Here is a 15,857-nt window from a genome sequence, read left to right on the forward strand (position 1 = left end):
AAAAAGGTACATTCCATTGAATAACACCATTGGAAACTTGCAAATTATCCATGACCCTTGCCTCCTTTCATCGCGGAATACAAAATAACCTTGGAAAAGCATCCTTCAGAGAATGATACCCACACTAAACATCATGCCAGAAGCTAATTTGAGAACCATCTCCTACTTCAAATCTAATAAATCTCGAGAAAACTCCCCACCCCCTTCTAATATGTTTCTACACTCCAACACCAAAAGGCCCCTCAACTTCCTTAGTACACCACACCAACCTCCATTCAAACAACCATATTTTGCTTCCACAACCAAACGCCAAAACTCTTCCCTTTCTGTAGCAAATAGTCATAACCATTTACCCAACAATGCTTGATTAAACTTTCATATACCCAAACCACCAAACTGCATAGACAAATCTGAGACCTTTTAACTAAATGGAATTTAAACTCCTCATTTAGACCACCCCATAAGAAATCTCTTTGAAGTTTCTCTATCTTGTTCACCACACCCAAAGGAATAGGAAACAATGATAAAAAAATATGTGGGTAAATTAGACAAGGCACTTTTAATCAACGTCAACCTCCCTCCCTTCGACAAATAAGGCCTCTTCCAACCCGCCAACTTCCTTTCCATATTCTCGACAATACCATTCCATATAGTAGTTGACTTATAAGGCGCCCCCAACGGAAAACCCAAATACATCATTGGTAACCGTGCCGCCGTACACCCAAAAAGACTATCTATATCATCCACCTCACCAATTCGAATAATCTCAGACTTCGGCAAGTTAATCTTTAACCTCGATACTGCTTCAAAGCACAAAAAAAGACATCGCAGATTACGAATATGTTCACTATTTGCCGCCGCAAAAGATCAACGTATCATCTGCAAACAACAAATGTGACAACCATACCTGCATTATTTCTTGATCCCATTGAAAAACCATCTACAAGACCCCTGTCTACTGTGGCCGCCATCATCCTACTTAGAGCCTCCATAACAATCACAAAAGCAAAGGAGATAATGGATCCCCTTATCGTAATCCCCGATTGCTACTAAAGAATCCAAAAGGGGCTCCATTAATCAAAACAAAATATTGAACTGTAGAAATACGAAAAGCTATCCAAGCTCTCCATTTCCCCCCTAAACCACTTCTTTGCAACACATATAATAAAAACTTGCAATTCACATGATCATAAGCCTTTTCTAGATCCAATTTACATAATAATCCTGGTACCCCAGATCTGAGGCGACTGTCAATGCACTCGTTCACAATCAAAATCGAATCCAAAATCTGTCTCCCCTGAATAAACGCATTTTGTGACTTGGAAATGATCTTCTTCAACACGTTTAGGGATTGAAATAGATAACATGAAATTTGATGCGAACATTTAGTATTCCACTACATACTGATGCAGGTTACATTCTTATCATAGTGTCTGGATGATGCTATGATTACTAGGATTTGGTTAAGAAAATTTTTGTAGCATCGGTTTCATTCCAAAGACTTGGGTAAACTAAGATACTTTGTTTATATTGAATTGCCAGGTCTAGGGTTTTAGTTTATTGTAGAGGTATGTTTTTGATCTATTAGGAGAAACTAGTTTGTTGGGTGCTTGACCAATTGATTCATATAGATCCAAATCACAAACTCTCATAGAATGAAGGAGAGTTATTTGGGGATCCTGATAGATATCTTCAACTAGTTCAAAACTGAAATTATCTTATCAATCTTAGACTGGATATTTGATATCTGAAGTGAATCCTTGATCTTCGAATATTGTATAGGGCAAATGGGCAACCTTGAGTAAAAGGCTTTTTCGAAGCTGATTGGATAGGTTCTTCCTTAGATTTGAGTAGTACATGGTATTGTATCCTTTTAGAAGGTAATTTGGTTACATAGAAGAGTAAGAAAGAGACATTGGTGGTATGATCAAATGCAAAAGTTGAGATAGGGCAATGAGACATACTTCTAGTTAGTTAATTTGTGATAATCAAGCATATTAAGGTTGAATGTTTCTTTATTTGAGATTGAGTAATGTTATAGACTACACTTTTATCTCACTTTGTTGATGTGGTACTGCCAAATAACTCTTTTTTTACAAAGGCTGATTGGTGGTGCCACATTAACAAAGTTGAATAGAAGTGTTGTTTCTAGCTTTTCTCTTTAAGATAAGATACTGAGTGGAGGTATTTCTACACCACTTGTAAAGTTTGAAGATCGACTTGCAGAAATTTTTACCAAGTCTTTGGGCCACAATTGGTTGGAGTTTATTTGTTCCTAGTTTTCTATTTTTTTTTGGGGTAATTACCTTTTCCCCCCATGTACTACCAAAAAATGTGATATGCCCCCATGAACTACCAACTTGACCGAAAATGAGCATTCAACTTCCACTGTTACGCACTTTACCCCCTTCCGTCAGTCTTCCTGGTTAAAATAGACGGTCAAAGTCGGTCAACGGTCCCAGCCCTTTTTATTCCCCGTTTTGCCCTCAGCTGCAGTGGAATGAAGAAAAAAATAAAAAGAACAAGAAAAAAGAAAAATAATTCATAAAAAAGGAAGGGTTAAATACTTTTTTAGTTCCTGGATTTTGACAACTTTATTTTTGGGATAATTGCACCGTTGGTCCTTGTGGTATACCATAATTATATTTCACTCCCTATGGTTTAAAAAGTTCATGGGAGGTCCTTCTGATATGCAATAATTACAAATCGATCCCTGGCGTCAAATTCTGTTAAAATTTTTAACAGATTCCGTCAAATGCCACGTCAGCGCCATGTGTCGTCATCTTATTGGTGACACGTGGCGCTGACATGTCTAATTTTAATAAAATAATATAAATTTATTAAAAAATAAATAAAAAATACTTATTTTTTTAAAAAAGAAAAAAAGAAAAAAACAAAAATGGGAAAAGGGGGTGGCCAGGCCACCCCCAGAGGCCGCCTGGGGTGGCGCGCGGCCACCCCAGTGGCCGGGGGTGGCGCACGGCCACCCCATGGCCATTGGGGGTGGCCTTCGGGCCACCCCTAGATCTACTAAGGGTGGCCCGATGGCCACCCCAGGCCACTGGGGGTGGCCGCGCGCCACCCCCAGAGGCCACCTGGGGTGGCGCGCGGCCACCCCAGTGGCCGGGGGTGGCCATCGGGCCACCCTTAGTAGATCTAGGGGTGGCCCGAAGGCCACCCCCTGGGCCTTGGGGGTGGCCGCGCGCCACCCCCGGTCACTGGGGGTGGCCGCGCGCCACCCCCTGCAGCCACTGGGGGTGGCTGGGCCACCCCTTCAGCTTTTTTTTTTTTTGTTTTTTTTTTTGAATTTTTTTTGAATTTTTTTTATAAAAAAATAAGTATTTTTATTTTTCTTTTTCTTGTTCTTTTTCTTTTTTTCTTCATTTCACTGCAGCTGAGGGCAAAACGGGGAATAAAAAAGGCTGGGACCGTTGACCGACTTTGACCGTCTATTTTAACCAGGAAGACTGACGGAAGGGGGTAAAGTGCGTAACAGTGGAAGTTGAATGCTCATTTTCGGTCAAGTTGGTAGTTCATGGGGGCATATCACATTTTTTGGTAGTACATGGGGGGAAAAGGTAATTACCCTTTTTTTTTTTATAAGTAAACAACAATTTTATATAGAAAGCGTAAGGCGCCCCAGTACACAGGCAGTATACGACGAGCACCCAAAACCCAATAACACGCCCAAAAACAGCAGAAAGCCCCAACAACACCCACAAAACCCGAAACGCCAACAAAAACACCCACTACAACCAAAATCCAGAGGCACCCAAAGACCAAGCCTACTAAAGCCGACTGAAACCACAAGAGACCCAAAATCCAAGCCGACCGAGGCTGGACTACAGAGCAAACCCAAAAAACAATGGAAAAATAATCCACAACCCGCCAAGACCTACTTCACGTGAGCCTTGCCTTTCCTACGCCCTAAAAGGAACCAAATCGTCGCCATAATTGATGGAGCTATGCAGATTCAGGAGCTCTCTCTTTCCTTTGAACTTCTGGCGCGCAATCATCTTATCTTGCTGAAATTCTTCTTCCATGGCATCTCGAATTGCCATAGCCTCCTCCCCAAAGTCCCTATCCAACGCAAAATCCCAATCCAATGCCCAATCCAAGGGCAAACCATCTCAAAAATCATCTTCCTCCTCCAAAACCACAATCTCCCCGTTATGATCAAAATCGACAGGCCAATTCTTGGATTGGGAGAATCCATTTCCCTCCACAGAAAAAGGAATGATGCAACCACTCGGAGGGGAGGAAGGTCCTACCACCCCGACATCGATGACTTCCTGAGGCGAAGCGGAAGGGGCTAAAACAATCGGGCGAGGGTTGAGAAACCCCTTCTTAAGAATACCCTGCTTCACTGGAGGCTTTACAACCTTAACTGCAAGAGGCTTTGGCATCAACACCTTATTGACAACAAGGCTAGCAGACAACTTCGAAGCTTCCAGAGAGTCCAATAATAACTCATCATTCTATTGCACTGAGTGACCTACCCTAAACTCCCTAGCCCTCCTGATATAATGCTGAAAAGGTTGAATTTGCAGCAAGGGGGGGGGGGGGGGGGGGAATAACGAATCTTCACTCCCAGCTTAGAAGCCCCTGAGAGAGGAGGAGCAGCAGCATAGACGGAAGGCCCTGAACCACACGAGCTACTGGAAAATTCCGAACTCACTAACAGCCCAGCCGGATTCGGAGGAGCAGCTGACGAGAAGGGAAGAGCCCCGCCAAACTCCGCTAGGTTTGAGCCCTTCAAAGAACCCGGGGACTGAAAGACCTCCTCCGTTGGTGCAGAAGAGGAACCTTGCGCAAGAGACACCGGAGAAACAAGCACAGAAAATGCCGGGGAAAAGGAGGCCCACCCAGAAGACGCCGGAAAAGAGATAGGAGCAGAGAGCGACTGGACGGGACCTGCAGGAACTGCCGCCAAAGGCCGCTCAACAGAAGGTGCCGGAGACAAAGCTTTCGGGATGAGAGAGCGCTGAACGACAGGACCTGGAACCGCTGCCAAAGGCCGCTCAACAGAGATGGCCGCCGAAGACGACGCCTCCGGGGAGGAAGAAAGCTGAACCAAACCTAGACTTGAACTCGAGCCCAGACCCGAGACCCGCCTCAAAACTGACTCAGGACCCGATTCAACAACCCTCACAATGGGCTTAATCACCTTAGCCCCAGCCCGAAACCGGGACCCTTTGAAAGCACACTTGCACCTCTTAAGCATCCGGCCCGCCACAAAACCCAACCTGCTTTTAAGCCCAGCAGAGGACTTTAAGCCCATTCTATGCGAAGACCCACAAGCCCAAATTAAAGCCTTGGAAAGGCGCCCAAGGATCTCTAGAATCTGCCTGAACACTCCAGACATGCTATCCCTTTGCAGAGAAGAGTCACCCTCAGCATAGGCTACCCCAGGCACGCAAGCCGAACAACAGACGCAATCTCTGGAGTTGAGACGCTCATCAACACAACGGTCCTTACCCAGGGGACCAATCGCTTGCTTCTCCATGGCGGAGCAGCCCACTGGTGGCGGCTTCTTCTCCAAATCGCACCAACCCGAATTCAGCACCGCATACCGGCAACCTAAGACTGAGGCGGTAGCTCCCGAGCGCACCACCTCTGCGAACGAGGGAGTACCTGTTCCCTTTCCCATCTTAACACCCGTCGGAGACCCATTTGTGGCTCCCAGAAGATCCACAGCTTTGCTCAACTCCCCGCCCCCCCCCTTTTGAGTCCCCTCCAAAGAATACATCCCACCACCCGGCGACCGAGCCTTCAAACCGAGAAAAGAAAGCAGCTTCCTCAACTCACCCACCACCCGAGACCAACCCCACCCACCACGGCCTTCAGGGAGCCAAATAGCCCCTTTCCGACCTCCCTCAGCGTAGGCTACCACCTCTAGGAAGTGACCGGCCTTGTTCCCATTCCCTCGAACCATCAGAGCTTTTGTATCCTCCCGAAAGTACTTGACGAAATCCAAATCTGGATCCTTCAAAGCCTTCTTGACCGTGGCCATCAACCACGCTGAGCCCTGGACACCCAAAACAATGAACCCACTAAACGCCTTCCTCCTCTCTTCCAAACGGAGCTCAGGCTCTCCTGCCTTCGTCGAAAAAGAGAAGCATTTCGCTTCCACGGTGAAGCAACGCTCCATCTAAGCCGATCCTGAAAGATTATAGGACAATGCCCCATGGAGCCATACCCACAAACCAACCCCTCAGCACCACCAGCCAAAGACCAGCACCAATCGAAGAGGAGACCCCTTCTGTCGCACCCAGCTCAAACAAGCCAGAAACTAGAACTAGCGTGACGCGCCTACACGAGCCTCCTCTAGCAGGGGAAAGAAAAAGAGAGCGGGGAAAAGAGGAGAGAGAACGGGGAGTTTTAATCAGAAAGTGCAATTGGTTCATATATGGAAGTTTTCTAGTTTTTTATATGATATATAAGCTCCAGATTGAGGCGGGGTGGTAAGGTTGCAGTAGAGGGTATCATTGTAATAAGTATATTACAAAAGGTATATTGTTTTTATTGAATTAATTTTTCAATTATATATAGATACATATGTATTCATAGAAAATTGAATAGTTAGAGGTGGGGTTGATTATTCTCTTCACCCATAATTCTTTCCCAACCTCTTTTTTTTTTTTTTTTTTTTTTTTTTTTTGTTTTCTCTCTCTCTCTCTCTCTCTCTCTCTCTCTCTCTCTCTCTCTCTCTCTCTCTCTCTCTCTCTCTCTCTCTCTCTCTTCTGAATCAACCCTAATTTAAAAAGCATCCTTGTTTCTCATATTACTGGAAAATAAATGGGAAAATTACATTTTACCCCCCTGAAGTATCCCCCATTTGCGTTTTGGCGTCAAATGTTCAAAAATCAATGATAGACCTCCAATCTATCTCATGTTGGCAAAAAATACCATCCAAAAAAGTTGAAATGCCAATATTCTCTCTTCCTTTGCTAGCGGTGGTGTGTGAAGATGCGTGCCGCTAGCTTCAAGTCTTGTCTTTTCGTTTCAGGGTTCTGCACTTCGGTTTCATCCTTTTCCCAGTCTTTGTAGGCCTTTCTCAGGTTGCTCGGGAAGCTGTTGGAGGTTTGTCGTTGGGTTTCTACCAGAGTTGGTAGGCGCTCCTTCCTTCTGGTGGTTTTGGTTTGTTGTTTCTCATCTCTGGTGGTTCTTGGGGAACTCTATTCGGTTGAGATCCCTTATTCCGGTGACGATGTGAGTGACGTGTGGAGGTGTGTCAGAAGTGTCCTCCTTGGAGGTGGTCGCGGGTGGTGGTGGTTTTTGTGCGAGGGTATGGAGTGGCGTTTCTTTGTCGAGGTGAAATCCTTTCTCTTCTCGGTGAAGGAAGATGTGGTGGTGGTGCGGTTGGAAGAGAGAAGGAAGGGTTTTGCCGGCGTGGTGTCTTTGGGTCTTCCATGTGCAGTCTTGTTGGTTGCAACGGTGGAGGTGGCGTTGCGCAACACTGGGATGAAGGGTTTAGTCAAATCCTTCCGGAAGTTTCAGCAAGTCTTGATTGTTCGCCTAGGTGAGAACAAGGCCGACCGTTTCTTGGAAATGGCGGTGTATGCTGAGGGGGGTCGGCAAGGGCTTATCTTATTGCCAGAGGGTTGTGACGGGAGAGGTTGGGCTTGGTTTGCAGGGGAGTTGAGTAAGGTGGTGGCTTTTCTTGAAGCCATGGCTGCTCCCTCTCTTTCTTCTTATTCTTTTGCAGTCTTTCCTGAGTCAGGGGAGAAGTTTGGTTCGAAGTTTCCTTCGTATGCGACTGTGCTGCAAGCAGAGGCTTCTACTGTTGTTCTTCTTGGTCCACTGGGTATTGAGCAGGCTTTTGATGGAGATGTGTGTGGTAACTTTTTCGAATCTCAGCTGGGGTCCAATTCTCGAGGGATGGAGGAGTGTGCTGTTGGAGTTTTAGCTTTTGGTGAGAAGCTCTCTGATCTAGGTTGGCAGTGCTTTCGTTTTGATGCTGAATCCGAAGGAGTTGGATGTGACGTGGGAAAGGAGAAGAAGCTTTCTCCTTTTTGGGCGAGAAGGGGAAAGGGTGAAGTGGAGCGGGTTGTGCAGCGGTTACTTGCGGGGCTTTTAGAGTTGGGCTTTTCGTGTGGTGGGCTCTCCCGTAAACGTAGGCGCTCCTTTGGTAGGCATTTAGGGTGCTCTTTTCAGTTTAAGCCCAAGACCAGGTTTCTCTTTAAGCCTAACAAGCCATTTTCTGAGGTGGTTTTGACAGGTCAAGGTTTGATGGGTCCAGAGCCCCAGCCTAGTGCTGGCAGTTCGCTTGTGTTGCAGACCGAGACTTAGCGTGTTCCTCTAGAGATGATTTTGAGTCAGGCGATTCCTTCTCGGTCTTGGAAGGATGTCAGTGGCTCAGCATCTTCTTAGGCGGCTGAGCTGGGTGATAGACTCCGTTTCTCTCTTCTTGTGATGTTAGAGTTTGGGACGCCTATTTACCCGTCATAATCCTAGAAGCTGTTTAGGTATTCTTGGAAGCTGAGAGGTGCAAAGATGAATGAGAACTTGATCATCGAGGTTGTTGCAGCGATCAACGTCCCTCCATCTCTGGATCCTCGCTCTTCTCTAGTGTTTGCGCCTTTTCGTGACTAGGTCTTTATGCCTCTTCTTCGGTGTGGCTTCCTTCTCCCAAGCGGTGTGGTCATTCCTTCGACTGAAGTGGGTGGGTCTTCTCTCCCGTCGTCCAAGTCTGTGGGTGAGAAGTTGCTGGGCTTTGGTTCCCTGTCAAGGCTTGTGGTCTCTCCAGTGTTTGGATGCCCCCCTCTGTTGTCGTCTTCCTCAAAGGTGGGTGAATCTTCGAGGGGAGGTGATTTTGAAGGGGTTGGTGATTTCTGTTTTCAAACACTGGGGGTCTCCCATAAAGGAAATGCAAAGGGCTTTTGGGACTTGATGTCTAAAATTGATGAAGAGTAGCTTCAAGAGTTTTCAGTCTCCACTCCTAAGTTTAAAGGGAGTAGAGAGGTTAAGAACTTAGAGTGCTTGATTAATTATGATGTTAAGGGTTTTGGTTCTAGCCGGGGAAAGGCAAGATAGCCCTTGCTGTGATGTATTGTTCTTTGGGTTTTGTTGGTTGGTTCTTGTTAGGGTGCTTAGGTTTCCTCCTGTTTTTGGGTTTTGCTTTTTTCTTTTTTCTTTCTTTTTCTATTTTAGTGTCTTTTTTGTATACTTTTTGTATGCTTAGGGGCGCCTTTACACTTTTTATAAAATTTGTTTGCTTGCTTATCAAAAAAATACCATCCATCCATGTTGTCCACCACTTTGGATGGAAATCAAGTCACGTGCACGACACATGACTTTTTTTGACTAAAACTTTCGAAAATGCCATCGGGGGATAAAGTGTAAAAACAAAAGAAGTTTTTTTTTTTTTTTTTTTTTTTTTATAAAAAAAAAAAGAAGCTTAAATACAAAATTTAAAATTTAGTAAAAATAAATAAAATTTTATTTATTTATTTTTAGAAAAAAACTTTTTGGAAAAAGAAAGAAAGAGAGGTGGCTCAAGTCACCCCCATAGCCGGTCTGGGTGGTCGAAGCTAAATGATTTCGTCTTTTTATTTTTATTTATTTATTTATTTTTCTTTTTGGCCTTGTGGGGGTGGCCGAGTTACCCCCAAGGCTTTTGAGGGTAGTTTCGGCGACCACCATTATGCTCTTTGGGGGTGGTTGAACTACCTGCATTGGCCATGGGGGTGGCTGAGCCACCCTAGCCACCCCTATCTTTTTTTTTTTATTATTTTTTTTAGTTTTTATTTTTTATTTTAACTTTAAAGTTTTATTATTTTTAGTTTTTTAATTTTTAATTAGGCAAGGGACACGTGTCGATTTTTTAAGGCCAGTGACGTGGACTTATGTCAATTTTTGGTGGGAAGTCAGACGGAAGTACTGTCTCCGTCTTTAGTTATAAATAAAGTACTATCTATGATAAGAAATGAAGTAGATGGAGCAAAAAAAAGTCTTTAAACCATAGGTGGTTGAAGGTATTCTATTTTTTTATTTTTTTTTTTTAAATTACGTCTTTTGTTTTGACACTTTACCCCACCCCCCCCCCCCCCCCCCAGGGCATTTTTGAAAGTTTTGGTAAAAAAATCTGTCCAAAGTGATGGACAACATGGACGGATGGTAGTTTTTGCCAATGTGAGATAAATTGGGGTGGGGGGGTATATTGTCAATTTTTGAACATCGGACGTTAAAACACAAATGGGTGGATACTTTAGGGGGGGTAAAATGTAATTTTCCAAAATAAATTAAGGGAAACTGTATCATTTGTATGCATTTGTATTTGGCCATTTAGATAGATTTATTGAGCATTTTGTCAAGTAGACCCAATGTTATATGTTTGATTTATTCCAATCATTAATTAGTTTTAATTCTTTAGAGATGAAGGGATTGTGTTAAAGGACCTTGGTTCCAAATGGGAACCTAGTGATCGGAGTGGAAAGTGGTTGAAGTTGAAGCCTGACTATATTCGTGCTGGATCTGATCTGGATGTTCTTGTCATAGGTCTGTATTTTATTTATTTTTTCCTATTTTCCTATTTGTTTTCTTCAAAGTAATGTTGTATCTACCTTTGCTTTCACGCATTTTTATAGGGGGATACTATGGCTCTGGACGTCGTGGTGGAGAGGTCAGTTTTCCATCTTTTGTGATGTATAAGAATCCTTTTTTTCGCACATAATGTGTTTCATTAGAAAATCTACGTATCAATATACTTATTATTGCAGGTAGCTCAATTCCTGGTGGGCCTTGCAGAGCGTCCAGCCCCAAATACATACCCTAGGCGGTTAGAATTTCTCATTAATTAGCTTGGCTCACTATATTTAGTTGCTTTATACAAGTAAAATACCACAGAAACAACTTATAATTGTGGTATGATCTTCTATATGTTGCATAATAATTTTTTCATACAGTTCCCTCCTCTTCAGAAGCAAATAGCAATCTTCCTGAAAAATGCTGCTTTAACATTTCCAATTATTCATGTTATCTGTGTCAGGCACATAATCTATACATCTACCTGTATGCTTGTCGTAGTGTATCTGAACTGGTCTAGTGTGACTTCTGAAAAAAGAAGAAGAAGAAGATATTTATGTGTTAGGTGTCAATATACTTGTGCATTAGTAAAGTCAAGGAGTGGCCTCTTTACTAGCCTGATATCAAGAGTGCTTTTCTTCATGGTGATATTCCAAAGGAGGTTTTTATGGAGCGACCACCTGTGTATGTTCTTAGGGAAAGTCGCACAAGGTTTGCAAATTGAAGAAAGCAACTTCTGGTCTAAAACAATATTGTAAAGCATTTTTCGATCAATTCAGTTAGGTAGTAACTACATGTGGTTTGGAAAGAGCAATGATAGGTTATTGAGTTTTTATTACACTAAGACTTATTGGATATTGTGGTTACTGGCATTGATGTAGACGCTATTAAGGTCTTGAATGCTCGTTTGAGTAGGCATTTTTACATGAATGATTGGGTGAGTGGTAATACTTTCTTGACATTAAGGTTGCAAGATCAGAGCAGGGTTTTCCTCTTTTACAAAGGAAATATGTGTCTGATATTCTTGTGGAGAAAGGCGTGTTGTGTGCCAAACTTATGGATGACCTGATGGATCCTAATACTAAGTAAAGATAAGGATAAAGGCATCTGAGGATCCTGTAAGGTATAAAAGATGTGGGGAAATTGATTTACTTGATTGTACTCTGCCTGGCATCACTTTTTACTATTGGAATAGTTAGTCAGTTCAGGCAATCACCAAGGCAACAAAATTGGAATGCTGTTTGTTGTATCTTGTGGTATCTGAAGGGTGCTTCTGACAAAGGTTTAGGGTTGAAAACTTGGACAATCTTGATATTGTTGCCTTTTCAGATGCAGATTAGATTGGGTGATCCTCTTGATAGGAGGTCCGTGTCTGGTGTTTGCAGTTTTGTAGAAGGTAATCTTGCTACTTGATGAGTAAGGATCAGAATATGGTGGTAGATCTAGTGCAACAGCAGACTATGATGCATCTAGCATGTGAGATGTCATGGGTGAGAAATCTTTTTGAGGAGATGGACTTTCCTAATAAAGGGTCTTTATGATGTTTTCTGATAACAAAGCTGCAATGTATAAAGCCATTAACCTAGTATTCAATGAGTGAACTAAACAAATCAAGGTTGACTATCACTTCACACAGGATAGGTTGTGAAACCGCAAATTGTGACATCCTATGCTAGGTCATGTAGTTGGAAGATTTTTTTTTTTACTAAAACATCAAGCAATAATCATTTTGCACACTTTGTAGCAAGTTGGGCATGATAGACATCTATGCTCCAACTTGGGTGAGTTGTAAGATAACTTTGATGAAATAGTGTACTCTAATACTTTGATAGGTGAAGGGGCTGATAGGTTGAGGTAGACGTTAAACAGTAGTAGTAGAATGTTCGTTTTCGTTATGAGTTATTAAGAGGTTCAAATGGGATGCCTTGGAAGGCTGTTTTGTGCAGCAAAGGTTCCAAAGATTTTTTGTTTTTTTGGTGGACAATAGCTTACGGAAGATTCGAAAAGTTGGTAATCTCATTAAAAGAAATATTATTCTTGTGAATTGGTATTTTATGTGCAAGTGTAATAGTGATACCGTGGATAATTTGTTGATTTGTTGTGTAGTGGCAAGTGAGTTGCCTTTTGTCCTCTCTGTTTTTGGATTCTAACTGGTGATGCCTGAGAAGGTGATTGATGTGCACTTTAAGTGGAAAGAACAGGATTTTCCTCATTTGGAATGCTGCTCCGGTTTGCTTAATTTGGACAATTTGGAGGGAAAAAATAATCATACATTTAGTGCTGTGGAGTTCTCTATTGTTGAGTTGAAATCAGTGTTCTTGAGATTGTTAATTGAGTGGTCTCGTGTGCTTGGCACCACATCCATGACTTCTTTTATAGATTTGATTGATTCCCTTCCTTTTTATTGTAATTCTTTGCATAGACATCCTTTATAAATGAGGTTTCCCCCCTGTTTCTAATAAAATAATATTCCATAGAAAAACTATTATGTACAATAGCTCCAGGAATGATTCTAGTTAAGTTCTGTCCTGCAGATTTATTTCTTTCTGCAGAGTGGGTACTGGACTTTCTGATGAAGAGCTGGATGCTGTTGCTACCAAATTGAAGCCTTATTTTAGGTACTTCTTAGATAACTTGATTAGAGAAATGTGATTGTTCTGTTTCATCAGTTAAAATGTATGATGAGCTAGTGGCAAAGCAACCAGAATAGCCTTGGCTGTGAGGTATGCCTTTCTCATCTCTCAAGCTTGTAGTCGTTGACCTAAAATCAATCTCATTGGTAATTCCATTTTGGTTTGGGCAAGATTAGGCCCAATACTCTGATTCGTTATTTGATAAATGAGAAAAGTGCCATTGAGGTTGTATTTTATTTTGACATTCAAGGATGTTGTTTAGGGTGGACATCAGAAGTGGGCCAGATATGCTTGTGGGCCCATCAACAAACTACTAGGCATCAAGAATCTTTTAGGTGTCTTAATATACTATTCTCAGGGTATATTTCGTTTTGTTGACTCCTTTCTCAGGAAATATGAATACCCAAGGAAGTCACCACCAAGTTTTTATCAAGTAACGAATAACTCGAAAGAAAGACCAGATGTTTGGGTTGACAGCCCTGAAAAGTTAGTATTTTTATATTACCTTATTCAAGATGTTTTCACTTTTAAGATCAATATTGTCAGTTACCCCCTTTTTGTTCTTCCTTGTTGCAGATCAATAATTCTGTCTATTACCAGTGATATTCGAACCATAAGATCTGAGGTGTGTCCTTAAAACTATAAAATATTTCCGTTCTATTACCTGGAAAAATTGTAACAATTTTGTGCTTGGTAGATTGTCTGCTGTTGCTAATGTTATTTGCTTAATGCCTTATTTATGATCTGTCACTATGCACAAATGATCTGTTCATTCTTGCAGGTATTTTCTGCACCATATAGTCTGAGATTTCCACGTATTGACCGAGTGAGATATGACAAGCCTTGGCATGAATGCCTGGATGTGCAATGTAAGTGGATTAATATGTTACGAGGCTTCTGTAGGTTTTCAAGTCACTACTATATCTTTGTTTCGGTTTCCTTCTTTATTCTCTTATTTTATCTTTTAACAGAGGTAGACATAATATGTGTCATAAAAAATTATTGTTTGATTGCAGCTTTTGTAGAACTCGTACATTCAAGCAATGGTACTACACAAAGGGGCACAGATTATGGTGGCCTTCAGGAAAGTAGACCAAAACGCATGAAATTCTCAAAGGGAGAGAGAAAGAAAGTCTCTGTTGTTCCTTCTCATTTAATTCAGACTGATATTTCTGACATTAAGGGGGGCTCCTCAATATTTTCGAATATGATGTTTTGTATCCTATTGAGAGTTCTTCCAAGTTACCACTTTCTAACAACCTCTCAAGTGATTGACGAAGCATCTGATCTTTCAAACTGTTTACTGTTTTCTGCATTGAATACATTATAATTTGTCTTATGATGTGTAAATGTCAAATTACAACTGTTCCTTTGGGGGGAAAAGTGTGTGTGTGGGGGGGGGGGGGGGGGTGGTTTGTGGCAGTGAGATAGCTGTGACTGGGGAGAGTGTGCAGTGTGTGTAAGCACATCTATTTGTTTGGAATCTGGCATGCTTTATCAAGCATGGGTGGTAAGCAGAACTGTCCTGAAAAAGTTTAGGCATTTTGAATTCCTCGTTCGTAACTCCCTCCTGATAGTTTTATCATTTGATTTGTTTCCTTAAGCCATATGATTTATCTGCTGGTGATATAGTTGAGGCATTTTGAATTCCTCACATGTATTGACGATATCACTCTTTGTTGCATTTTAATTCCACTGTCTATCAAAGCGGAAATACATTTCATTGTCCTAGGAAAAGGAGAAAGGAAAGAAATGCAATACTTTTAGGCGATGTGTTGCTTATCTGGTTACGTCTTTTTTTCTTAGTTTTTTAATAATGTTTAATTACATTTAAAATCAAATGTTCTGTTAATGTTTCTTGTATCTTACCAGTTGCCAAATCCTATTGATGCTGTGCTAAATCATCCTTGACATATAGACTTTATTAATTTTCCACCAATCCTCTCTCTTGATTCCTTGCGCAAACTGGTTGCTGAGAATGGAGGGACTTTCTCGATGAATTTGAATAACTCAGTTACTCATTGTGTTGCAGCTGATAACAAGGGTTTCCTCTCTCTCTCTCTCTCTGAAATTCTCATGCACACACCACTGGCACGCAGGCGCACATATGCATACACAAACACACATCTATTACTGGCTGGAATGTATAAAGAAAAATAACGTTTGGCAGGGATCAAGTATCAGGCAGCAAAACTTCATGGAGATATTATTCATTACTCTTGGGTATTGGATTGTTGCTCACAAAAGAAGCTCCTCCATTTACAGCCAAAGTTAGTTCATGATTTTTAATCTATAACTTATTTCTGGAAACCCTTGTAAAATTTCAACGTTTTAGAAAAGTGCTGTTCTTTTGACTGTTTTCTCTTAAAGGTACTTCCTCTTCCTTTCTGACTCATCAAAGAAGAAGTTACAAGAAGAAATTGATGAATTTTCTGACTCATATTACCAGGATCTTGATCTTGCAGACATCAAACAGGTATATCTGAATAGGAATTTAAGTTGCTTTCTACCATAAATTTGTACTATTTTGTGCACAAAATGGCTACACCATGTATAGAAAAAATGAAAGAAGCATTAAGGAAAAGAGGAGAAGCATTGGTAAAACTTTCAGTACATCCTTTTGCCTTTTAAATATGTAGTATTCCTATTAATGAAGAAGCATAGAGCTTGCTTTTGACAAAAATGACATGATTTATT

General features: G+C 41.7%; 1 protein-coding gene across 1 annotated transcript in view; it reads left to right on the forward strand.

Annotated features, from left to right (window-relative positions):
• LOC133871124 (DNA ligase 4) overlaps positions 1-15,857 on the forward strand; it is a 55,317-nt gene that overhangs the window by 25,777 nt on the left and 13,683 nt on the right. The window contains exons 13-23 of the mRNA XM_062308500.1: positions 10,376-10,500; positions 10,590-10,624; positions 10,722-10,780; positions 13,062-13,145; positions 13,551-13,646; positions 13,737-13,785; positions 13,942-14,029; positions 14,177-14,377; positions 15,079-15,204; positions 15,331-15,430; positions 15,531-15,636. Of these exons, the coding sequence (XP_062164484.1) occupies positions 10,376-10,500; positions 10,590-10,624; positions 10,722-10,780; positions 13,062-13,145; positions 13,551-13,646; positions 13,737-13,785; positions 13,942-14,029; positions 14,177-14,377; positions 15,079-15,204; positions 15,331-15,430; positions 15,531-15,636 (1,069 nt within the window). The remainder of the gene's footprint in view (positions 1-10,375; positions 10,501-10,589; positions 10,625-10,721; positions 10,781-13,061; positions 13,146-13,550; positions 13,647-13,736; positions 13,786-13,941; positions 14,030-14,176; positions 14,378-15,078; positions 15,205-15,330; positions 15,431-15,530; positions 15,637-15,857) is intronic.

Source organism: Alnus glutinosa, chromosome 6 (assembly GCF_958979055.1).
Source record: "Alnus glutinosa chromosome 6, dhAlnGlut1.1, whole genome shotgun sequence".
Classification (NCBI taxonomy): Eukaryota; Viridiplantae; Streptophyta; class Magnoliopsida; order Fagales; family Betulaceae; genus Alnus; species Alnus glutinosa.